The following is a 27,327-nucleotide window of genomic DNA, read 5'->3' on the forward strand; positions in this document are numbered from 1 at the left end:
TCATACTGTCAGAGACTCCTCTACTCCTGCTATCTTCTTTTAAACCACTGTCTACAGCTTCACCTCCCGTTCTCCCTCCACCCCTTTTCTTGCCCCCTATCTTGTTCCTCATGCTGTCGGCTGAAAGTGACCGCGTCCTCATCACATGGCAAACATTCACAGTGTCAGGGCGTTGGAGGGCAGTGAGGGCACATTCATGGTTTGTATTGCTCTCTTGTCTAAAAAGCCCTGAAAGGTGTAGAATATAAGCAAATGTTAATAAATGGGATTTTTTTTTTTTTTGCTACTTCCATTCCAAACCCAAGATTTTGATTTTATGTCCATTTTGTTGGATTTCTTTGAAAGGTTCTGACAAGGATTAGCTCATCCAGGACAGAAGAAAGGTTTGAAGAATTACAGCAGCATATAGTGCTAGTGTGTCATTAAGGAAAAGGACGGTGCAGTCATTTTATTGTCTTATCCTTTGTTGTGTCTCTGCTGAAAAATTTATTTAAAAACTCAAATGTCTCTTTTCTTTCTTCTGCGTTTACAGCACCTAGAGATTACAAATCTGTCCAACCTGCCTCATATCATAGATGCGGCTTCTTCTCTAATGGAAAATAAAACACAGTGATGTATTTCTGCAAATAAACTTTACAGATGTTTCAAACACTCAGTAGATGGGGGAGGGGGGGCTTTCTCCATTTACTCCATTTACTCCATATGTCTCTAAATTGACTGTAGTTGTGTGTATGAGAGAGGGAATGGTTATTTGTCGCGGTTTGCTTGTCCTGCAATGGACTGGTGGCCTGTCCATGGTGTCACCAGCCTTTCACTTGTGTCAGCTGGGATTGTCTCCCTGTGGCCCTCATGTGGAGTATAAAACTGTAGTCAATGAATTGATTAATCATAATTGTTGTAAAGTGTCCTTGCTAGAAAGGATTTTTAGAAAATATTTTTCGGTTATTACTGCTGCATCTTTGTGTTGGAGACATCAAAGATGTCAGTTGTCCCTTTACTGAAGTATTAAATTAGACTAGTTTTTGGAATCACTTTAAGATCACATTTTCAGCCTGATAATCTTGTTCCTGCTGAGTTCTGCAAGTCACTGCTAATCAACAGGTATCGGACAGATGACATGTGTCAGAGGTTCATTAACAATGGGGAAAGTGAGAAGGAAAAAGTAATACAACCCTAGTCTCTGGTCAATAATGTAGAACTTGCATCAACTGCAAAGAATAACGATCGCAAGATTAATCAAATGTAGATGTGTTTTTGGAATGACTCGTGTCATTAAAACATGCTCTTGACTGATCTTTAACTTAGGATCGTGGAGAAAACAAACACAGTCAATGATTCCTTCTATTCCTCCGCTCTTCAGGCATGGACAAGGGGTCGTGTCCATGCCTGTGTCAGCGTCGCAGTGTCTACTTGTCTGCTTTTGAGTGTTTTTATGAAAAGAAAAAAGATATTAAATAAAATTCGATATAAAAAAAAGACAGACAGAGGTCGTATTCATCAGCCTTGTGTACAGTGGAATGCTTTTCAATAACGACAGCAGAAACAGAAGGACAATGGACAACATTGTGCACAAAACTGTTTATTCAAGTGTTTGCTTTTACTTTTCGTAAAATTCAATATAATAATAAATAAGTGTCTATCACTGATTCATCAGCTGTTCCTCATTATGTAACTGACCAGAATACATTTACTATTACAAGTTACACAGTCTACATAGACCTTAATGACTAATGGTTTTCAAATTCTGCATGTACCTCAGAGTAGATACGGAATCATTTAAAAATAGTGGACAAAAGACCCCTGCATTTAGCTCTGTCAGCAATGCCCCCTGTGACTCGTGGAGGATAAAGCAGTAAAAGGTGAATGAATGGATGGGGGAAAAAAATATAGCATATTCTTTTGATTGGATGAACAATGTAGGTTTGGTTTATTCTCTGCCAGTTTTTTTTCTAAAGCTTTATTTAATCAGGAATAAAAGTCCAGTGTCCATGCACAGCAGGACACAGAAGTCAAATATATCTACTTAAAATGTACAGAATGCAGTTAACATTTTTCAACATGAAGTATTACTATAAAACAGCATTTTCTTCCAGGAAGAGTGAGCTGCATACTCAACAGAGCTACTAAACATCAGCGAAGAATCCACAGATTATAACGGTACCATTTTTATCACTCTACGACTAAAATTCACGGATCCAGCCCCAAAATAAGAGAAAAACAACTGACTTCGAAGAAATACAAGCAGAAATGTTGTTACCTTTGCTGTTTATCAAAACAAGTTATTTCCACTGGAACAAAAACACTTCTAATGAAGAACTACACTTCCCAGCATGCTTTGGGAACAAATCCCGGTCTGATTGATCATTACAGAGCGACATTAGATCGTTCTGATTAGAGACAAGGCGAATGTAGGGTGAATTTATGAAACCTAGATAATCCACGTAGAGCTTGTAACTGCAGAGGTTTACTCTCTTTAGTTTGGACATGTCATTGACAGACAAGGGCTCTGATTAATTGACTGTTTACCTGGCAGCACCGGTCACGACGTAATGTTGATGTGAAGTTGTGACAGGCTATATGACATGCGTATTGTGTTTTATTTTGAAAGTCTTGTGCGATCTGCTTCGTATAAATTTACGAGGTTTCAGCAGCGGCAACGGAAAAAATAGAACTGATTCCTATCGATAGCGCTGCGGCGCGGCGAGCCGCTTCTGGGCCACTGCTGAGACGCGCAGCGCGTCTGGTGGAAATGCTCTCATTGATTAGAATGGAAGCGATTTGCAACGGCGACCGCGCCGCTGCCGTTCTACGGCCGTTCCGCGTCCAGTGGAAATCCATAATGATAACATTACAACATTAACAACACTGATATGCATTTGTATAAGTACAGTACCATTAGAATTAACAATCAATGTTAACAATCAATCAATCAATCAATCAATCAATCTTTATTTGTATAGCCCACAGTTTAGAAAACATAGTTTGTCTCACGGGACTTCACAGGGTTGGTAACATTCTCTGTCCTTAGACCTTCGACCAGGGTAAGGAAAAACTACCAGGGAAAAAAACCCTTGTAACAGGGAAAAGGGTAGAAACCTTAGGGAGAACCACAGGTGAGGGATCCATTCCCTGGACGGACAGACGTGCAGTAGATGTTACCCAAAACATACAATACATAATGACAAGAATAAAAAGTGAAAAGTCTTTAGATGCCAGGATCCATCTGGATCACTCGGTTTGTCGCAGCCTGTAGCGAAGGCTGTTGTGGTCAGAGACTTAGGGATAACGGAGTCCTCTTTCCTGTCCTAACCTCATGTCGTTCACTGGTGTCAGCAGAACTGTAAGAGATTAAAAATCAGTTAGAGATGTGCTACATGTGGATTTATGGGCTACATCTCATAGGGGGACATCGGGTAAGTGGTGAGGGTTGAGAAATCGAGGACGGGGTAGAGAAACTGCGGCTTGTGTAAAGTCTGTGTGCTCATTCTAAGTGCATGATGGGAAATTCCCCCAGCAGTCTAAGCCTATGGCAAGATAGACTATTCAAATCAGGACATACCTGATCTAGCTTCGACTATAGGCTATGTTAAAGAGGTAAGTTTTCAGTCTTACCTTAAAGACGGAGACCGAGTCAGACTGTCTGACTGAAAGCGGAAGTTGGTTCCACAGGATAGGAGCCTGGTAGCTAAATGTTCTACCACCGATTCTACTTCTAGTTATTTTCGGAATAACCAGTAGACCTGAGTTCAGGGAGCGCATCGGTCTATTCTGTTGATATAAAGTGATTAAGTCACAAATATAAGAAGGTGCTTGATTATTCAGGGCCTTGTATGTAAGTAGAAGTATTTTAAAATCTGTTCTACTTTTCACTGGGAGCCAGTGAAGAGAAGCCAAGACAGGAGTTATATGATCATATATATGTATATATGAACAACCACATATAGAAAAGGTGATCTTGTTTACAACGGCTGTATCAGTTTATATTGGTTCTATCATGAACCAAAATGTGTATCTGTATGTCTGTGTATTTGCACATCCATGTATATGTATGTGCGGAGGTTGTCACTTGGGTTGGTCGAGAATCCGTGGTGAAAACCGTGTCGCCGCCCCTACATGAGCCTCTGCTCATGTAGGGATCCCAGCCAGGGGCCCCCAAGAAGCAGGAGACGGCAGGATCCTGGATCCGCCCCAGGCAAGCCCCCCCTCACAGGCATGGGTCAGAGGTCGAAAAAGATCCGTCACGGGGGACCCCGCGCCCACCCGGCACAGGGACCCACCGTCCACCCAGGGGCCAAGACACTCAAAGCCAGCCCCCACCGAGCGACCCACCATCACCCCTCCCAGGAGTCATGGCAAGCCACAGCCAGGTCCCCCGGGGCTCCCTCCGACAGACCGACAGCCAACCCAACCGCCCCCGCAGCCTCCAGCACCCCGAGGCTCCACAGCCGCCCCCCAGTCCGAACCGCCTACCCCAGCCCAGCCGAGAGGCGGGCGGGACACAGCTACCCGGGAGGTTTGGTTTTTGTGAATTCCTTTTTTTTGTTTTTCGTTTCTTAATTATCAATATCATGGCGGTGATACCGAAAGCAGAAGTGAGGCATAAACATAATAATAAAAACTTATTTTCATACATTTTATACCGTTCTCGTTATACACCGGTATGTAGTACATTTATTTTTTCTAAGTGAAGCTATATCAGCTGGTTGTTTGGAAGAAGGAGAAGTAAGCTATAATTATTTTACAGTTTTTCTCCATTGGTTTGGCTCATTTCTTGAAACAGAAATTACATTCTCAAAGCAACATGGACAAATCTCCAAACCACTTCGCAGTTGTCCACAACAGAATTGCATTTCTCATTCATTTATCAAATTGCAATTGTCTTAGACATCTTTGCAAATGATTAAGTACAGGTAGCTCACATGGAAGCGATTTGCAGCGGCAACGGCGACCGCGCCGCTGACGTTCCGCGGCTGTAACACGTCCAGTGGAATATTATCAGTGACAAAACACTGCTCTGTGAACAGCTTCAGGGCCACATGTCCAAGGAAGCAAGACTCAAACTGGAAAGCTTCATGGGGCAATTCTGGAAAGCCTTGAGGAATTTCTTAGGCGCCTGTAATCCATGCCACAGTGTTTTGAAAAGTGTAAATAGTTTATTGTCTGATCATACCAATAAAAATAATTTCTCATAAATTTCTTGTATTCATTACAAGGATTTGAAAGTTATACACCTTTCTGTGCAGAGCTTTTGTTTGACTTCATTCATCAAAATATCCACTGATGATCCAACTGGGTTTGATTGAGACACCAGTGTTTCACATATCTACCTGGAAATAAGTAACTACTCCTTAATGACTTAATCAGCAATTGTTTATTGTTGATTTTGTAGAAAGCTTTGTTGAGTGACTTGGCTCAGTACTGTAGTTGTACCTCATGGAGGTGTAAAACATAGTACTTTTATAGTTCTAATACTTTTTCTGTCAAACAGACTAATAAGACTTTAAAAAATTGTAGGCCTATATTAAACACACCTTTATTGTAACCTACAGGTTGCCGTAATCAGTATCACGTTATAATGTGATACTATACTGTATAAATGTGATACTATACTGTATAAACGTGATAATTATATTGCATAAACGTGATACTTTATTTTATAAATGTGATACTATATTTCATAAATGTGATGATTATATCACATAAACATGATCATTATATAAATGTGGTAATTATAATGTATATTCGGCATTTATATATTTTAGCAGTTTAACTAAACTACATTTCCCGCCACTAGATGGCAGTGTATCATTGTATGTATCATGCGACGAGTGAAATTGAGATTGAGACTGTGATCGCAGCAGAATGTGTTCACAAAGCCACAACCAAAAATGATGTGGCAGTGAAAGCGAGCTTTAAAGTGGATGAAGAAATCACCTGTGAAATTACATTCTCAAAACTACATGGACAAATCTCCAAACCACTTCACAGTTGTCCACAACAGAATTGCATTTCTCATTCATTTATCAAATTGCAATTGTCTTAGACATCTTTGCACATGATTAAGTACTTGTAGCACACAGTTAGCACAGTTAGCCTTCATTTAGCACAGTTTCCAAGTGAATAGATCTTGTTGATCTAAACTGATTATCGAAGTCTCAGTCTAATGGTTGTTCACTGCAAAACATGTCAGCATCATTTCATTGTGTAAGTCATCACTTGCACAATAGTTTGTTCAATTGTCAAATCAGTCAAGAACGTAATACCATGAATATCATACATGAATCTCTTGGAACATTTGATAAATGTATCATAATTGACTCATATTGTTTGATTGGTCATCTGAGATGTGTGAAACTCCTCCTTTGTTGACAAAGTTCTATTTTCACCTGACCTTGACCTCAATTACACAGAAGCTCCTCATTTTCTTGGACCACCTTCATTCTGATTTGATCCTTGAAATTGAGAGGTCTGGTAGGGCCTCACCTACCAAAGTATGCACTTGTGTGGGACAATGTGAATTTCCTCCGTGGCCCCGCTCATCAGGGCCTGGTTCACTACTCATCTAAGGATGGTCATGGTGTTCCTACCAGCTTACTCTCCTTTCCTCAATCCTATTGAGGACTTTTTCTCTGCTTGGCCATAGAAAGTGTATGAGCATCATGCTCAATCAGAGGTCTCTGCTCCATGTGATGATATTACAGGAGATCAGTGCAGACGAAGGTTGTGACATGCACAGCATTTCTTCCCTCACTGCATCACAATGGAGAATACACACTGTGATGTGAACGAGAATCTGTGGCCAGACAGACAGCAGTGTGTGGATGGTTGCCAGGAGAGCGAGGACAGAAATGTCCTCAAGAAATGTTAGTTTTGAATCTCTAGCTATTTATAATTTTCCTTGTTTTTTTGTTTCTGTTTTATATTACAGTATATTGTGCTGTATACATTTTCTGACTTTTTTTTACTCTGATGTATGGAAGTTAGTTTATACGTGTGAATAAAAATGGTTACATTTTCCTTGACGTTATGAGTGCCATGTGTGATGTCAAACCTTACCATAAAATCCTAAAAAAAAAATCAGTATTTTTACTTTAATTTTTAATTGTATTCTGTTAGCATGACAAAAGAACTAGTACAGTAACCATAGTCAATGAAGGACTGGGCTAAGACTGAGAGGTGGACATGAGGGATATTTCAATGGTCCTCTGCCTTAGCGACAAAACATCTAAACATTTTGACTTGCAGTGCTTACACAATACCAAAGGGACAATGGATTTTGGGGGCGATGACTATTTATATGAGAAAGAAATGTTGTTTTGACACATGAGTGAACTGTTTTGGGAGAGATATGAGCTTTTGCAGGTGAACCATGGTGTTATGCTGAATTGTAAGACTGTTGTGCCAAACGATCGTAGAGTTTTGAGAATGTAATTTCTGTTTCAAGAAATGAGCCAAACCAATGGAGAAAAACTGTAACTGATGCTGTCCTCAGCCGCAGTGTTTCAGACATATATCTCACCCCCAGAAGACAGTGTGTTGTGATTGGCCAGCCAGCGTAGAGCCTTCAAAACTGAGCGAGGAGAGCGAGGACAGAAATGTCCTCAAGAAATGTTAGTTTTGAATCTCTAGCTATTTATAATTTTCCTTGTTTTTTGTTTCTGTTTTATATTACAGTATATTGTGCTGTATACATTTTCTGACTTTTTTTTACTCTGATGTATGGAAGTTAGTTTATACATGTGAATAAAAATGGTTACATTTTCCTTGACGTTATGAGTGCCATGTGTGATGTCAAACCTTACCATAAAATCCTAAAAAAAAAATCAGTATTTTTACTTTAATTTTTAATTGTATTCTGTTAGCATGACAAAAGAACTAGTACAGTAACCATAGTCAATGAAGGACTGGGCTAAGACTGAGAGGTGGACATGAGGGATATTTCAATGGTCCTCTGCCTTAGCGACAAAACATCTAAACATTTTGACTTGCAGTGCTTACACAATACCAAAGGGACAATGGATTTTGGGGGCGATGACTATTTATATGAGAAAGAAATGTTGTTTTGACACATGAGTGAACTGTTTTGGGAGAGATATGAGCTTTTGCAGGTGAACCATGGTGTTATGCTGAATTGTAAGACTGTTGTGCCAAACGATCGTAGAGTTTTGAGAATGTAATTTCTGTTTCAAGAAATGAGCCAAACCAATGGAGAAAAACTGTAACTGATGCTGTCCTCAGCCGCAGTGTTTCAGACATATATCTCACCCCCAGAAGACAGTGTGTTGTGATTGGCCAGCCAGCGTAGAGCCTTCAAAACTGAGCGAGGAGAGCGAGGACAGAAATGTCCTCAAGAAATGTTAGTTTTGAATCTCTAGCTATTTATAATTTTCCTTGTTTTTTGTTTCTGTTTTATATTACAGTATATTGTGCTGTATACATTTTCTGACTTTTTTTTACTCTGATGTATGGAAGTTAGTTTATACATGTGAATAAAAATGGTTACATTTTCCTTGACGTTATGAGTGCCATGTGTGATGTCAAACCTTACCATAAAATCCTAAAAAAAAAATCAGTATTTTTACTTTAATTTTTAATTGTATTCTGTTAGCATGACAAAAGAACTAGTACAGTAACCATAGTCAATGAAGGACTGGGCTAAGACTGAGAGGTGGACATGAGGGATATTTCAATGGTCCTCTGCCTTAGCGACAAAACATCTAAACATTTTGACTTGCAGTGCTTACACAATACCAAAGGGACAATGGATTTTGGGGGCGATGACTATTTATATGAGAAAGAAATGTTGTTTTGACACATGAGTGAACTGTTTTGGGAGAGATATGAGCTTTTGCAGGTGAACCATGGTGTTATGCTGAATTGTAAGACTGTTGTGCCAAACGATCGTAGAGTTTTGAGAATGTAATTTCTGTTTCAAGAAATGAGCCAAACCAATGGAGAAAAACTGTAACTGATGCTGTCCTCAGCCGCAGTGTTTCAGACATATATCTCACCCCCAGAAGACAGTGTGTTGTGATTGGCCAGCCAGCGTAGAGCCTTCAAAACTGTCTTGTGATTGGCCAATACCCGGAAGTGATAATTAGCACACCCGCTCTCAGAAGTGCAGCTCCCCCCTTTGGAGTGGTGGATGCACTGCTATCAAAACATTGTTTTAACAATGTTTAAAAATAGTTTTGTCACGACTCCCAGCAGCAGTCCCATTACTGACTTTGACCCAGAGTCATTTCCTCACTTTGGCAATGTTATTTACCGTTTACTGTAATGCAAACACAAATGATAGATTGTAGAGATAACACAAGTAAATCGATTTTGTGTAGCACCTGTAAAATAAAATGGCTGCCGAAAAGACATCCCAAGTAATTGTACAGAATATTGGCTTTATTATCAAACCTGGGGCATTTTCCACATAACCACTCTACATTTGTACAGATCCATTAATCAGGTTGTTGAAATCACACAAAAAAGACTTTGCACAGAGCAGTTCATTTGCTTCAGCTCACCATAGACATTTTTTAAAATAAAAAACTGGAGCATATCCACCAACATGCAACATCTTCCATATTGTAGGCATTTGCAAGATGTGAAGTGCCTTGGACAGAAGCTAAAAGGGGCAACTGAGTTATGTCATTGGATAGACTTCAGAAAAAAACAAACAAAAAAATAAACAATATTCAAAATTGTATACAATCTTATAATTTAAAACCTCAAACCCCAGCATACAAACCATAATAGAAGCAACTTAAGCACACAGCAGTCAATACGCATCAACACCACACCCCCACCCAGTCAGCCTCGATCAACAAGTAACATGTGTTTCAGTATTCCTCTTCAGTTTTGGGGTTGCAGCGTAAGTAGTTCAGATAAAATTGAACACCATATCAGCTCCAAGTTACAAGTCCAAGTTTAACAGTTGACATGTGTGAAAAGTAAATTAATTTGTGACCTTTTAGGCCAAAAGCTTGCCCGTTTCCTTTTTCTGAACTACATAGGGTTTTCAAACCATTTCCCTATGAAAGATCTCCATTGACGCCCCACGCTGAACCATCAGAACAAGTTTAACGTTGCAGATTCACTTAAACGTTGCCATAATAGTCAATTCTTCAGGTTTTCGTTATTAATATTTTTTAGACATGTTCATCCAGAGTGCAATTTCTTGTTTGGTAGCAATACAATGATACAGGACATTGTCGGACTTGGCTAGGACACTAGAAACAGTGGGCAAATGGAATCTGGTTTCATGTTTGTCATTTGAAAGGTGTCCTGTTTAAATCTAAATAAGAGCTACATTCACCTGTGGTAACGCCACACATGCATATCCACTTTTGTGCATTTCTACTCCTTTCCCCTAATCTGACTGCAAAATGATGAGCCCAACACTACTACATACCAGCCAACTGTACTGGCATTTAATTTGTAATTATTTGAGAATAATGGACAATTTTTTTTGAAAAAACCTAATTAAGTTGTTAGCCATTCTTTCCAAACATACAATTATAACATTTATACAGAAGAAAAATGTATATGTAACAGGACAAGAAAAACATCTGAGATCCAATCCTAAGTGGGCTTCATGTATAACTGCCAGTCTCATTTGCAGAGTGTAAGTAATTGTCTTGGTGTTGAAGAAACTGTGGAGGAGATGGAAGGATCACTTTATTACACTAAACCACTCGCCGTACTTCGAAAAATCTCTTCAGGTAGTAAATTTGTCCAAGTGTCATCGCCACCAGAACCAGAGCCTCAAAGAATGACCACAGCACCACTCTGCTGTTTGTGTTGTCATTGACTGGAGAAAGATGAAAACAGCGAGTTTGTGAGGTCACTCTTTAAATTAACAAGTGGCTTTCCACACCACGTATGTCATCACTAGATTAGAACTTACTTGCTCTGTGTATCCTCTCACGAACCTCCATGTACTCCTGCTCATGCTTTACAGCCGTCATAGCGACTGCCAGCTCATTGATCATCTCTTCCAGTTTGTTTTGGTGAGCTGAAACGGCGTCAAGTTAAACCATCAGTAATAATTCACACCACAATCCAACAGCACAGAAAAAACATGCAGAGTATGCAATACATGCAAGGCGCTTGGGACAAATGTGGCAGGTGATACTTTCCCACCTGTGACGCACATTTTCTCCACAGTGCAAATAGTCAGTCAAACCACTCACAGACATCACAGCATCTTAACTAAATATTTTATTGCACGCTATTAGTTTATACTATGGAAGCAACACTGGTTCGAGAAAATTGAGTGCATCATCAATTCAAATGCAGATAATCCGCTCTGTGCCATACCATCCCAGCTGTCACCACCTACAAAGATGGAAAAAGTTCCCAAAATAAAGTCATAAACAGAAAACTAATGGACAATATTATACAAAATGAACAAAAGCAAACTACAGAAATAAACAACAAAAAACAGGTCTCAGTCCAAGAGGTCAACTGATAGGATTGTTTTTGCCAATGTGTTGCCTTTAGCAGATAAAAACAAAAACAATATTAACAAAACAAATAAGAAATTACAAGACTTTATTGAGCAAAACTGATCTCTCAATTTTCATTTGTGTCAACACTGCAGTGCTCTTATATAGTTTAAGTACAATTGAGGAATATACTAAATATCCAGTACTTAAAACAAACTCAAACAACTTAACTTTGTTAAATACATTCTGGTAGTTTTTGATGTGCTTGGCAACAATTATGAAGGTTCTGAGAACAAAATGTGTACAGGTAAACATTGGCTACTTAATAAAATAAGTGGCAATTTTTTAGAGAATTGTAGCTTTATCTCTACTTAATTCCGTATGAGCCACATGGGTTCTAGGTTGTACATTTTAGGAATGTGTCATTTCTTAAGTTCTTTTGAATGGACATCAAAAAAACTCCCATGTACCTTCAGTCTCCATGTCCTGGCCTTTCGGTGCCTCTCCAATATCGATGGTGAACATGACGATCTTGGGTGTCATGGTTGACATCTTGTTGCTGAAGCAGAACTTGTAGGTTCCGTCCATGTGTGCTGCCACAGAGTACTTCCCACTGGACTCTCTGTCGCCTTTATAAATCTGCTTCCCATCAGGCCCCGTTATCTGAACAGGAGAAGAGAGTAAATACAGTGCTGCATTAGAACACATCATTACTAACAGCTAACATATGGCTAGGGGATCTGGAAGCACAAGCGAAAAAAAAACCGCACAGAAACGTTTCTACAGAAAAATCAAAACCAGACGAACCAGAAGAATATTTTTACCTCTCAGAGGTTACACTTTTATAGCCCATTTAGTTTAGTTCCGGATCATAGCCCAACACATGCTAACATTACACTTCCTGCATTGCTTCAAACAATATATTGCTTTTCCTGCATCGCGGAAAGCAACATATGGACACAAACAGGACATGATTACACCTGGTACATAATAACTCCTGATAATAAAATGTATGCACAATGCAAAAAAAAACATTAATCCCGTGCAGGAAATTACTAGTTTTACTTTACGTAAACGTGAAGCTAAAGGCTAACGTTAGCACAGGCCTTAAGTGACACTTGATAAAGTATGCTATGTGTAAGGCTTTAACTTCTGTCTTCACGTTAAATAGAATAATTATAATCTCAGTGACATGTCTCACCTCGACATCGATGTCCAAGAAGCCTCCTTCGGCAACCTCAAACATGAGGCCCATCTTGGTACCGGAGTTGACCCGCTCGTAGAAGCACTCTTCGGCATGGGCGTCTATGCTAACGAAGTAGCCGGACGCGGTAGCAGTCAGGACGACCAGCAAGACAACGAGTTCCGATAGAGTAAACATGATTTAAATGATATAAGGCGACGGTCACAGCGCGTTTGACTATATTAAAATATCCCCGACACAGTACAGCCAGCGCGAGTGCAGGAAGGCGGGTTGTACGTGTAATGTAACAGTTGTTGCGGGACAGTAGTGCAGCCTCAGCTTCAGCTGTACAGCTCTGTGACTGCCACGTACGGGCTTAAACAGCAGCCGGCGAGGGACAAACACCACAATGCGAAGCGCTGCAGCTGCAACTCAGTGTGGAAAAGCAGGTGCGACGAGAACATTTGCATTTCGACAGAAATCACCTGGGAATGCTGAGCACTTGCCTCAAATGACAACCCACGTACAATTCTGAGATTAAAGTCAAGTTTTGCCTTTAAAAAAACAAAGAAAACCAAACATATATATATATTTATGTAATTCTGACTTTAATCTCTAGAATTCTGAGAACTGGTCTCAACTGTTGTGCAAAAGACATATGCCACCATTCTGTGTTGTTTAGCAATGCTACCATATATACTATATATATATTATAATTATATATATATATATATATATATAATTATTTCCTAATTTCTTCATTAACATAACCAAAATATACAGGATTGGTGCATAATTAAAAAAAAAAAAAAAAAAAGTGAAAATGATCAGGAAATTCAGGGTTTTGCAAGCTTAGTGTGTCCTTCGTTTACACTTGAACAAAAGCAGGACCCTTGATTATGAGTGGAATCCTAATTAATGTCATTGCTAATACCTGTGTTTGCCCTCACAGCTATGTCAAAAATGGCTGCAGTGAAAAAGACATGCTTAATTCAGTTCTAGATAAACATGTTGTACATGTTTAAAGGTGTCATATGTAAGAATGTGGCCAAACACGGTTACTACTTTCAAATTCAAAATACCGAGGTCTTTTAGGTTTCAATTTCTGACGTAACTGGCAACCCGTGGTTGCTCGGCAGCTGAGACTCTACTGACTGCAATGATTGGTAGACGGCAGTAGGTTGGTGCCACTTGCCAAAATATAAACATGATTTGCAGTCTGCAAAATATTTTTTTAATGTAAATATTTTGTCTGCATGTTGTGGTTGTGAGTTCAGTTTGTTATATGAACATTATTCCTGAATCTCTGTGACATATTAGGAGGATTTTATGGCCAGTTGCTTTAGATTTATTACATAATGCACCTTTAATGGTTTGGTAATATATAACATCAAATTTAGAATAACATTTTTCCATTCAGAATTCCAATAATCACAGGATTTGATGGACATAAAATCATAATTTTGCTTCAGCAAGACCTTTGCACACAGCACTGTAAGATTGTCAAATTCACGTTGTTTACGAAATGATGGTTTAATGTGCTGTTGGGGACACTGCGTTTTTAAAATATTGCATCATACAGTAGTGTTCATGCCTTATGTGAGGTTGCATTTTTGTGTAAACTTTGACTTTAATAACTTTGTTTCCAATTTTCAAATAGCAGGAGGTTTGATATTTGTTATATATATATAGACATTTTCTCAATCAACACATAGACTGCCATTATTGTGAAACAGTATGAAATTAAATATTTAAAAAAATTCCCCAAATATCCACGAAAAGACATTTTCTCATTCTGATTGATGTAGTAGTTGTCTATGGAAGCAAATGTGTGCCATTATCCAAATTAAAATGCATTAACAGAAATGCTTTTTCATTTTCAAAATGGAGCTGCATTTTGTGACTCATAAATAAAATTAATAATCAATATTTCAAATTTTCATTTTCAAATTCAAGAGTGCTAATTCTGTGACTTAATTAAAATCATAAAGAAAATGACATTTAAGATTTAATTTTCAAAACATCCTCCAGCAAAAAGGTAACAAAATCCAATTTGAAATGTCAAATTTGAAAATTAAAAGGCATTCACAGAAATACTTTTTCATTTTCAAAATGGAACTGCATTTTTTGACTCATAAATAAAATTAGCTCCATTTTGAAAATGAAAAAGCATTTCTGTTAATGCATTTTAATTTGGATTGTAGGTAGGCTGCTACTTAAGGTGACTTTTGGTGAAACAGGGTGGGAATAATTCAATAATTCGTCAACAAGTCATTTTTTATTATAGAGTATTTTATTTATTTTAGAATAATAATATTTATAATAATTAATTTCATACTGGTTCACAATAATGGCACATATCAAAACGTCTCCTTTAGTAAGTAGCTGTCTACCGTTGGCAACTACTACAGCAATCAGAATGGGAAAATGTCTATTTGTTGATTGAGAAAATGTCTTTCGAAAACGAATATCCTGCGAATATCAAACCTGCTCACGTATGCGCGCTCCTGCGGTGAGAAACCTCCAACAGGACCAGTGAGCATGCGTGAAGTGAAAGTGGTGGAGCCCTTTGATCACTGCTTGAAGTTCCGCGGCGTTCACTGATGATGTAGTTGAATCGCTAACGACGAACGGCCGCGACGGATGAAGAAATCCGCGCTCCCTCTGTTTTGTCGCATGTTTGGTGACGTCCAAAAATCGACTTGCCGTGAGTCTCCGGGGCTGAGGCCTTAATACTTCAAAAAAATAGTCAACGCCTGCTCGTGAAAAATAGCGTGTGGATGCTCAGCCTCTGGTGCCCGTTTTGACCGGGTGTAAACCAATGAAGCACTCCGCCCCGTGAACGAAGCAGCGACGGTCGCAAACGTTAGCCAGCTAGTAAAAGCTACCGCTAGCTGCCAGCGAGGAAGTGAGGAGCGAACAAAAATGACATCTCGGAGGTAAGTCTGAGAAATAACATACTACTGGAGGCGTTAGCCGATGTAACTTTAACTCCGCTCAGCTGGTTGGATGTTTCTGTGTCTGTGAACAGAGTGTGAGTGTGCTGACGTTTCTGGAAAGAAAAGTAGTGATGGCAGAGTAGCAGCTAGCTTCATGCAGCACACACCGGCAACTTGGAGCTAAGTCTGGCTCTAAGTGATCGGCGTTAACCATTAATATTTACACCAAACCTACATCCCTGCGTTGCTGCATATTGTGTAAAATCTGGTGGGAACCTGGTTAATAGTAGGCAAAGTTTAAACCACTTAACATCAGGATTTAGCCTCTGAAAACCGAGCACAACTGTTGTTTTCTCATTAAACAGAGGTTTGTTTCACAAGGTTTCTATTACCTCATGTTAAATCAGTGGTGTTAAGCACAGATTGGTCTCAACACAGCAATCCTATCTTTAAAGATTTGGAAAATAAATGGTTAACTTTATTTTACTTTTGTGATCAGTGCAAACCTCTAATTCTCCAGAAGATCCCCTCCAGACATGTTTGGAATCTTCCACAAATAATGAAGTCAAGTGCAATCTCTTAAATCAACATTGTCCGTGTCTCCAAATCCATACTTTTTGAAATATAAACAGTTGACACTTGACAGTAAAGTTTTATATTGGATCAGATTTGACTGCCAAACTATTCATGATCTCACAAATCATCAAAAAAGACCAGTGTCTACCATTTAGTAGGGTTTACTGTCCAAACCACAATATAGGTATGTTTCCATAAGGGTGTAATTGCTTTAAAATAGTCATTTGTTTTTTGGTGGCCTTTGAATAAGCCTTTCATATGTACTTACAGTAGGGGTGGGTCAAAATATTGATTTGGTGATACATTGTCATCTGTCCTTGTGCAATACAACAATTGATACTCCAAGGACAATATTGATATTTGAAGTCACAAATGAAGGCACTTTAAAGTAAAGAGTCCCTGCCAGTTTCATTCTCTGGATGTTGCTACTTGATGTCTTCTCCTGGTGTCACTCAAATGAATGAAGGAAACTTGGACTGAAGTTACTTGGCTGAAGAAGAGGGAGTTAATAATGGGATAATGGTGGAGAAAACAATGTTCAATGTAGACTTTATGCACTTGGTTCTCTATGCTGTGAATAAATAGAGGAATTCTGCACTTAACTTTTCACATTGTTTTCTTCAGTTAGTCAGATATTGTGATGTATCGCTATACGATTGTCTTGCAATATATTGATTATCACAGAATCGTTGTGTATTGTATTGCAAGGTCCCCTGTGATTCCCACACATAACTTAAGGAAAAATTTAGAATAGATAGAATAAAAAATTATGACTATTCACAATTTAGCCAAAAGTTCTAGTTGTTTTGTTTATGGTCTATCTAGATCTGGTGTGGCGTTTTTCTAACGTTACTGGTTGTTGCAATAGCATGTGAAAAAAAAATCCAAAGTTTGCTCAGCTAAGAAGAACGTTAATCTTGTGATAATAAAATTGACACCGTTCAAATGGCTTTGCGTTAAGGCTTTATAAGGCGTTAAACTGACAGCACGACTTCAAAGTAAACGGTCATTTTACATTCTAAATATATATATGAATGCTCACCATTAATCACCACAAGTGGCCATCTTGCAACCATGGATTTATTGCTATATGGATCAGGGATACAGTATATCAGGGGTTCTCAAAGTTTTGATACCTGAGGGCCAATTTAGGAACCCAACATTGGACTGAGGGCCGCCAAAGGCAAAAAAACAGAAAGAAATCCCATTTGTCATAATTTTAATGACCAAATGTCAATTCTACAGTTTAGCATTAAGTAATATAAGCGTTAATATAATGTAATTTAAACATTAATATAATAAAGCTTTATAATTTACTGGGTAATTACCCAGTATTTTGGCCATTGTTCTTACCTTCTAATTACAGGTTAATACCAAGTAACACATTTCTGTTACCATATATTTACTGGGTAAATAGCTAGTAATTGGGGGCTGTTGCTATCTGCTTATTACCAGCGTATAACCCAATAATACACTAAAATTCACCATATAGAAACCAGGTAATTGCCCAGTATTTTTGTTTACATTTATTGATCTGTACCCAGTAATGTCCAATAAACATTTAACAAGCTTAGTACCTCCTGGATTAAAACTATCAACTGTAATTCATTGCTGGCCGCCATAAATGTTTCTGCGGGCCGCCATTGGCCCCCGGGCCGCACTTTGAGAACCAATGCAGTATATAATACTGTCCGTGATGTTTAATTACATGTGTTTGTGTGTGTCCATTTACCCATTAGCTATTAGTAGGTAGACCTGTTTTGTAAATTGTAATGTGTTTTTAGTATTTGTAAGGTTTCATGCTCAGCTCAGCAACTAATGATTATTTTCATAATCAGTTCATCTTTCGAATTATTTTCTTGATTAACTGATTACATGTTTGGTCCATAAAATGTCAGAAAATGTTGATTGGTGTTCCCCAAACTTGGAAATGTCTTGTTCTGTCCACAAACCAAAATTCATAGTTTTTAATGATTTATTTGTTACATGGATTTTTTTGTGAACACAGACACTCAGACAATTAATATAGTGCAGGAGGACAACACTGCATAGTGGTTTTGGTCAGGGCCCTGCTCATTGCGCTGAGGCTAATAGTTGTTTTCCCTTCTCTCAGGTGGTTTCATCCCAACATCACAGGTGTGGAGGCTGAAAACCTCCTGCTCACACGTGGGGTAGATGGGAGTTTTTTAGCCCGGCCCAGTAAGAGTAACCCAGGAGACTTCACCCTGTCAGTACGGTGAGTAATGATATTCACCAGCGTAAAGCACAGCAAACCACACAGTTCAAAATAATGCTCAAAAATGTCAATTTCACCATTTAAAACGTCTTTTATATTTTCCCATGTGATCCTCTTATTTTAAAAAAAAATGTAGTTTTTCTGCTTTAGGTGTACATGCAATTTTTTTTTTTTATCATTACCTGTGTCAGTATTTTAAGTTATTTAAAGGTCCCTGATATGTAAACAAGTAATGTTTGGCTATTAAAAGAGTAATTTATGTCCAAATGTAAACATGAGGGTATCACACTGTGCATTCAGATCCAAACTGGTCAATAAGCCTTTAATAAACCATCTTCACTGTAGAAAGGGGCAGCAAACCTTTAACACCAACATTTGTGACTGCCCTGTGGCACTCATTTCTTTTTCTTTTAGTTTTTCCTTTTTTCCTTTCACGCTGACCCCATATCATAGGGTTAGGGTTAGACCAACACTAAATGCAGGTCATAAATATTCTGATATCTGTTTACATCAGTACTGTATGCTGAATTGAAACTGAATTATTTATTATTCAAAACTCCTATGCGCAGCAGTGCAGTAACGGCTAAACAGAAAACTGTAGCCACTTTGCTTTGATAACATCAGCTGACCTAATGCTGCAGTCATGCAGTAAATAGATTTAATATTAACATCCACACTGTAACCATTTAGATGCATTTTGTAACCATTTTGGGGGGCAGTGTGACAAAATTTTATAACAAGGGGTGCCAGTGTGATATTGAAATATGACCCATTTTATTTATTTATTTTATACCCTGACTTTCCTTCAGTGCAACTCAATGTTTTTTTTTAGTAGAGCCACAACCATAATACAATCCACCATATCATGAACTAATAAAAAACACATTAAAGCTATAATTACCTTTCTTGCATGTCTCACAGCACTTAGTAAAAATTTGAACATGAACACCTACGCCTCCCTCAAAGTCCCACCCTCCAGGGTGGAACGGCAGCGGCTATGCACATGCGCGATTCATTAGCAGCCTGGACACAGAGTGCTGAGGTTCTCCGTCTTACTCTGACTGTAGGCTTGGACTGCAGAGTTTACTGTGGTTTGGGAGGTGATCCCGGCAACACACGCTGCTTGTTGACCACAGTAACTGCAGAGTGATACGAGCTTTCATGTGAGAGTCTCCAAACACCACAAAAAGTCAGCAGATTTAGTGACAAAGTCGCCATGTTGGCAACACTGCTCTGTCAGAGATGAGAGAGACAGAGCCGAGGCGCGTGTCAGAAGACAGATGGGCAGCTTGGCGAATTATTTTATTCGGTCCAAATTTTTTAACCACTCCTTCCCTGACCATCTTTTTGGAGTCTCTGCTCGAAAATTACATGCCCAAACTAAATAGAGTAAAGCTCTGCAGTTACAAGCTCTATGTGGATTATCTTGGTATCAAAATACAGATAACACTTGTGAGATTCCACCAGATGTGTAAGTTTCACAGTAGATGCCACTGTGTCAGAGTAAATGTACATGGAACACAGATAATTGAAGGATTTTTTTTTTTATATTGCATTTTAAAGCAAATGTCACCTTTAAAATATACAGTAGGAGCTTAAAAACACACAGAGGTCATGTAAAATGTGGACATGAGCTGTGCAAAGTCTGATGCTGCTGAAATGAAGCAGTGTGAGAGAACTTTTGGCTCAAATCAAAATCTCAAATGGCACATTTCTTAGCTACCAAATTATTAAAACCCATATAATTTTATTTATATGTCACTACAGGTCTAAAAAGAACTTGTTTAAAAAAAAAAAAAAAAAAAACTCGCTGTAAATCGATGCTCCCTGTGCTCGTTTTAAACCTCTACCCCAGTCTCCAAATGCGTGTCAATCACTTCATTAGCGAGTCAAAAGGACATAAATGCATACGACGCATTTGTGCGGTCATTCGCCCTTCTCTAATCAGAACAATCTAATGTCGCTCTGTTATGATCAGACCGGGAATAGTCCTAAAAGCATGCTGGAAAGTATAGTTCTTCATTAGAAGTGTTTTTGTTCCGGTGGAAATAACTTGTTTTTATAAACAGCAAAGGTAAGACAACTTTTCTGCTTGTATTTCTTTAAAGTCAGTTGTTGTTTTGCTCTTATTTTGGGGCTGGATCTGTGAATCTTGGTCGTAGAGTGATACAAATGGTACCGTTGGAATCTGTAGATTCTCCGTTGTCCAGTCGACACATGTTTTTTTGTTTACATAATCTTGCTGACGCTATGGTGCCGCTTTCCAATGTGTGCGCTGTAACGTTTTTACCCGGTACCGGGGGCAACCGTGAAGAAGAGGTTAATTGGTCATACTTTTATTATAATAATGTGAGAATTAAATAATGATGTTTTTCAAAACCTGGTGGGTTTATCTTACGTTTTAGAGTGCCATACGCTTATTAGGAGCAATTTAAGATTACCAAAGAAATGTGTAAAAATGCAAGAAAGCTAAGTATAGCTTTAAGAAAGGGGAGGAAAAAGGGAGAAGACCTGTAATTTTACACTAAGTTTATACTTCAAGTATCAAGTACAGCCTCTTTTCCACCAACATTTCCAGGAACTTTAATTACCAGGAACTTATTCAGCGTTTTTCAGTACACCTCCTAGATTTCCTGGTAATCTGAAAAGAGTAGATACTACTTTCGTGTCGGCCTGGGTATCAATCAAAAGTCTTTGTTCTGGGTACCAATACCGAAACCATTTCACTTTGATACTAGTTCCAGAGTGATATTTTTTTTTACAACACTAATCTTGTTGTATCAGTTCCAACAAAAAGAAAATTAAATTGTGGTACAAATGTTGAGTTTTATTTTTCAGCTTTGGCATTTTTTCTACACAAAGCAGTTTCCTTACCTAAAAACTATCAACAAACAATTTTCAGTGTAAATGAACAGTTGGAAACAAGTGACAAGTCGGTGTCTAATGTGTCTAATCACTGCTGCATACTAAGCACCTTTAAATCGTACACCTCTTGGCTGATGGTGTCGACCATCTTCACTGTAGAAAAGGGCAGCAAACCTTTAACAACAACATTTGTGACTGCCCTGTGGCACTCATTTTGTTTTTCCTTTTTTCTGTCAGTGTGAACTGACCCCATATCAGGGTCAGAGGCTACTATGAGAAGAAGTTAAGCATAATTGTGAATGCTAGGTGAGCTGTTTAACCAGCCGGCCCAATAGATTAGCACATTTTAACAAACTGAGCTTTATTAGTGTGCTTGCTGAAAGGCAGCAAACTATTGTCCTTCTTAAATGTTCTTATTTCTGTCAGCCAGATGTTTGGTCAGTTCCTGCTCCTAGACCTTTTGAGATATCTCCACCGGTCCAACTTTGGAACGTCAGGCCAGAACCGGTGTAGTGTGGAAATTGAAGATAGTGTTACTGACCCTTGTTGTTCTTCCGCCATATTGGATTGAATAGAAAGCGAAACTTTCACAGGTCACAAATGTTGTCTGATCTTCACGAAACTTGACGTCCATGATTCTTGGACCAAGCCTCACAAAAGCTACCAGAGGGATTTTTGATTTTCGGAAGCATTTGGCCATCACAGCCAGACCAACAGGAAGTTAGCTCATATATCAGGAACGCTTTCATGTATCGAAACCAAACTTTGTACATGAACTCAGGACTCCAATATGAGGAAGCACAAGATCTGAAAAAAAAAATCATTAAAATTTAACATAGTAACGCTAACTTGAAGGGGAAGTAAGTAGTTTCTGGTACCATCTAGAGGAGAGGCTGAAATGTACAACAAAAAACTGATCCTCTGCTCACACCCTCCCTTCCCTGAGCGCTACAGTTGCCTCCGCGGATCAAATGCCCTCCTTCACCTGTGACCTTATCAACAGATGAGGTTCACGTAAAAAGACACGTTACTTGTGTATATTGTTATCACAGACGTGTGTGATATCGAAACCTATTGTATTTTACTGCTCCTGATCAGTCTGAACGAGAGACAGACAGAGAGAGAGGGAGGGAGAGGGTGAGTATGCCCTCGGTCGTAGAGCGTAGCAGACGAGGGAGGGGAACAAGCGTCACTCAAGAGAAGAGAAGCTCCTCACACTGAAGACGAGTAACAGAGGTTTGTACTGATAATGTTGTATGATTTTCTTACCTGTTCAGTAACAATAGAAATGCAATATGTATTTATATAATGTTCGCATCATACTGTAAATGAGTGTAATCTACAACGTCAGTTTGATGTGTTGTCTCATTATAACAGTTGTTGAGTAACTTGAATGAATGATGATATGAAAACCAGGAGGGAGAATTATGACTAATATTTATGTACAGACCAAATTATGTTGCATACTTATGTTATTTTACTAATACTATACTGAATAACATGCAGTTCGCTGTCATCTATCAAACATCATTCAACAACACTTTATTTTTCTCTTCTGTGTTTTATGTTCATAGACTTGTGGTGAAGACGACTCTGGAGGAGCACAGTGATCTAACAGCTCTAATTTTTGATGCTCTGATGCATCAGTGCAGGGATGATAACCCACCTTCTGCAGCTGTGTCAGGGGTAAACTGGTGTTCTTGTGCCAACTATAGGGACATGACTACAGACCAGGGGCCTCATGTATAAACCGTGCGTACTAGGGATGCAACGGTACAGTTTTCCCAGGGTTCGGTATGCATCACGGTTTTTGGGCAACGGTACGGTTTCGATATCTTAATATATAACTACTCAAGCAAAGGCAATATTGCATTGTAAAAATAATTAAAAGCACATATATAATCAAACCACAAACTTTATCGAAACAATAGTGTTTAGTTTTATCAGATCAAATTAAACAGCAAACTAACATTGAATGTGCCATATGTAAGAATGTGGCCTAAAACGGTTACTACATTCAAATTCAAAATACTGAGGTCTTTTAGGTTTCGTTTTCTGACGTAACTGGCAACCCGTGGTTGCTCGGCAGCTGAGACTCTACTGACTGCAATGATTGGTAGACAGTGGTAGGTCGTGCCAAAACATGATTTCAAAACATAAACATGATTTGCAGTCTGCAAAATATATTTTTTAATGCAAATAATTTGGCTGTATTGTTGTTGTTGTTGTTGTTGGTGAGTTTAGTTTGTTATATGAACATTATTCCTGAGTCTCCGACATAGGAGGATTTAATGGCCAGTTGCTTTAGATTTATTACATAATGCACCTTTAACTTCATCTGTTCAACCACACAAATTAAAAATACAAAGTATACATTTTGGTGCTATCCAACTAAAATAAACTGTACCTGGAGCGAAGAAGATGTTTTCCCGGAGCGAATATCCAACTTAAAACTAACTTCACTGCAGTGCATAACTGATGCTTGCACACCGTGGTTTGTTTGTTGACAGTCCTTTTCCCATTCTCATTGTAGTTTACGCTGAATCCAAATCCCACACTTAAAACGGACTTAAACCAGATTCTCGTTCACTCGCCATTGTTTCTACACTGTTCAGACAGCGCTCATCATTTCAATGCGGATCGCTGATTGACTCCTAGGAAACTCAGGGACGTTCTGTTTTGCTCTGAAAGTAGCATGAGCAGAACATGGCCGTGAGTGCAACGCTGCTCTCATGTCTCTGCTCCTGAGTGGATCTAACCGCACAGCATGCACGGTTTTGCATACAAAGTTTTGATAAAGTTTTGTGACGGGCCGAAACGTACCAAAATACCGTTGTTTGCAGTTATGTATTGAACAGAACAGGGCTTACCGAACTGTTCGGTAACATACCGAATATTGTTGCATCCCTAGTGCGTAGGCACAAAAAGACGGCGTGCGCTTGCTTTCACACAACGGCATGTGTCCCTTTTATGGACAGTAAATTCAATTTTTGTTAATAGAGCCACAGACATACTGCAAAATGTACCTTTTAAGTAAATAAACATACACGATGGCCATGCTAAACATAAACTTACCTGTTGAAATCCAGACACAGCAAATGTGCTTGGCGTGGAACTTTGCGGACCGCAGCCCAAACTCTTGAGCTGCCGTGAGAATTTGCAGAGCGCTCTGTAAATTCTTGTCAGGTGGAGACGCTGTAATATTAAGCTCTAAAACTTCTCACAGTGTTTCAAAATAATATTATTAATGTGTCTACTGTGACGAACATAAATTATTCTGTGACAAACAACAATGATACACCACGTACCTTTGAACATGTGTGGATAAGATCAGAAACAACGTTGAAGACAAAACTCATCCCGTGCGCAAACGCAAACTTTGAGCAAATGACTAAAATTGATTTTTTCCACAGATTAATCTTTTCTTTATGTAGACACAGCTGCTGACATGAAGACATGAACATCCAAAATAAAGTTATGGACTAATTTGTTTTAAGAAAGTGGGACTTGAATGTTGAGTAGAACATTTCTTTATCACATTTTAATCCATACGATAACAAAATAACTGCAAGAAAGTTATTCCACCACCGCTGCGCTCTCTAGTGGATCTCTAATTCCAAAAAACAAACAAACCATTCATGTTACTCATTCACCTGTATAAAGAGAAGATGTGCAGGACTCTGCGTTCCACAGTTTTATAAATCTGAGTATTTCTTTGCGTACATACTCAAATTTTGTGCACTCTTTTATACATGAGGCTCCTGGAGAGGAAAATCTGTGGCCCGGTTCCAACCATGAAAAACTGCAACCACACTGCTCCCAGTACTGCCTTGAATGTTTTTGTACATTCACAGACACTGGGAGGATCTTACCTTATCCTGCCTGTAGATATTTCATATGTTCATTTCAATTAAATGTATATAGAACCAATTCATAGCATACATTATGAAGACACTTTACAAACTGACAGCTGCTGTGTTTATAATATCAGGGAGAAGTTTCCTGACATTACACATGGACATTACATATGGTTTCACACTGGTTTCATACCTGACCTCTGAGTTTCCAAGTCTCCAAGTTATTTTCATTACTATTATTATAATTATATATTATTTTTTTGTTACATTTTTTTCTGTATTTCAATGTAACTTTTTACACTGATTTACGTATATTTATACATGTATATTTTTCTGGTTCAAACTGAAGAGGAAATGAATAATAAAATATGAACAGATACATGTTCTGTATTAATTTTAATACTATCATATAAATATGTAAACTGTAACAGAAAAAAAACTGTCTGAGAGGCTCATGATTCATGGTTTATTGTTGTGAAACAAAAGGGTGGTGAACTCCAGCTGTTTTCAGTCCACATCAACATCAGTCTGGAAGTCGGGTTCTGTTGAAGGCAGTGATGTCACATATTAGAATCAACTCAACCAGGGGCCTGTTTCAGAAAGCAGGTTTAGTGAAAACTCTGAGTCTGTTAACCCTGAAATGAGGGAAACTCTGGTTTTTCGGTTTCAAAAAGCCAGTTCAGCTTAACTCTGAGTCAGTTAGCCTGGCAACATACGCTGTGAACCTAACTTCGCTGGCTGGTTTTCTTCAACAAACCTCGAGTTTCTCTCTGTCTCCGCCCTCTTTCAGACACACATTTGATTTCCTCATTCATTCAGTCAGCAGTCGAGTTTTGGCGTAGTATAGTTCTGCCGTTTGTTTTGCCGTCTACAATAGAAGTTATATTAGGTGGAGACTATTTTCACTACCATGGCATGTACTTTTGACAGTGATCCCGTGGATGAAGGTGCAGCATTACTGCGCAGAGAATTAAATGTGGAGATGATTATCAGGCTGCGCATAGATTTCCAGACACTTATCTTTTTGAGCGGTACTGTTTCACATCACAGTTCATCATTTACATTCACAACCTAATCCGTCCTTACATTCCAACATTACCAACCGGAGTCACGCTCTCACATCCCAGCAGAAACTGTGTTGCGCTGTTTTTTTTTTTTTCCAAATGGGAGTTTCTTATAGAACGTCGGAGATGCAGAGCACTTGAACATGATATAAAGAATGAGACGTCCTTTGTGTGTGAAAACGGCATTATGTTGGGGATAAAACAACTGTACATTCAAACTGCCACTTAATATTTACTTTACAATGTAAAACATGATCAAAATGAGGTAATCCCATGAGATTATACCGAGGTCTTACCTGTTGTGTTTTTATGTTTCATCTTAAACTGCTGCCAACTGCTCTTCTCCCCCGCAGGATAACACCTAAATGAAATAAATTAATAGTCTACAACTCAAGCAGTTTCCCCCTGTAATATTATTGTGATTGTGCAAAGGACGACATTTAAACTTCCGCATCAGCAGCAGTGTTCTCCCACGCCGTCTCCCTCTCTTTTGCTGCTGCAGCGGTGTTACACTTCCTTCTAAAAACTTGCTCAAACTCACCGTATGAGTGCATTAATATTTTCAACTCCAGTAGGTGAAGAACGTCGCCCTCCACTTCCCCGTTGCCATGGTGACTCGTCGAAACGGGGCTCCATTGATGCTGTCTTTTTAGACTTGTGGTGCACGCGCGCTTAATTCGAGGTGAAACTACTCTGAGTTGAACAAACTAACTCAAATGAGCTGTTCTGAAACCGAAAACTCAGTTAGACTGAGAGTTTGTTGAACCTGCTTTGTGAAACAGGTCCCAGACCTCCTATGACTTCTGTCTGCATCAACACTGATGTGGACGGTGCAGTGCTGGGTTGAACTAAACCAGGCCGTCCGTGGTCACCTGGTCCAAGTCTCTGGTGTTGATGCATCCTCACTCCAGTGTTAAGTCCTCTCCAGCATTTCTTCTCCAGCATTCTGAAACTGTAATTACAAACATTTTAATTCAATATCTGTGATCTATCATGACACACTGATTGAACATGTCAACAAATATCACTTGTGTACAAAACAGTAATATAATGGACATGTCTATCAATAAAGTGAAAGGAAATATTTCGAAGATGCACACATTTTTACCTTCTTTGGTTTTTATCAGCATTGTTCTGTTCCTGTGGACGTTGTAGTTGGGTGCAGC

The 27,327-nt window shown here is 38.8% G+C and overlaps 2 protein-coding genes across 3 annotated transcripts in view; one reads left to right on the forward strand and one right to left on the reverse strand.

Moving 5' to 3' along the window:
* Positions 1-9,389: 9,389 nt before the first annotated feature.
* tmed2 (transmembrane p24 trafficking protein 2) lies at positions 9,390-12,963 on the reverse strand. Of its 2 annotated transcripts, XM_083903137.1 has the most exons (5): positions 12,643-12,963; positions 11,912-12,104; positions 11,314-11,331; positions 10,901-11,008; positions 9,390-10,804 (listed from the first exon to the last, which is right to left on the reverse strand). In XM_083903137.1, the coding sequence occupies exons 1-5, from the start codon at positions 12,820-12,822 to the stop codon at positions 10,680-10,682; spliced, it is 624 nt and encodes a 207-aa protein (XP_083759263.1). In that variant the 5' UTR covers positions 12,823-12,963; the 3' UTR covers positions 9,390-10,679. The 2 variants fall into 2 exon arrangements, with proteins under 2 accessions (XP_083759263.1, XP_083759264.1); XM_083903138.1 differs by lacking the exon at positions 11,314-11,331.
* Positions 12,964-15,353: 2,390 nt separating this feature from the next.
* The window catches only part of ptpn11a (protein tyrosine phosphatase non-receptor type 11a), a 52,001-nt gene continuing 40,027 nt past the window's right edge, over positions 15,354-27,327 (forward strand). Inside the window, exons 1-2 of the mRNA XM_083903249.1 lie at positions 15,354-15,563; positions 18,253-18,375. Of these exons, the coding sequence (XP_083759375.1) occupies positions 15,550-15,563; positions 18,253-18,375 (137 nt within the window). The 5' untranslated portion in view covers positions 15,354-15,549. The remainder of the gene's footprint in view (positions 15,564-18,252; positions 18,376-27,327) is intronic.

Source organism: Microchirus variegatus (genome assembly GCF_963457635.1).
Source record: "Microchirus variegatus genome assembly, chromosome: 16".
Lineage (NCBI taxonomy): Eukaryota > Metazoa > Chordata > Actinopteri > Pleuronectiformes > Soleidae > Microchirus > Microchirus variegatus.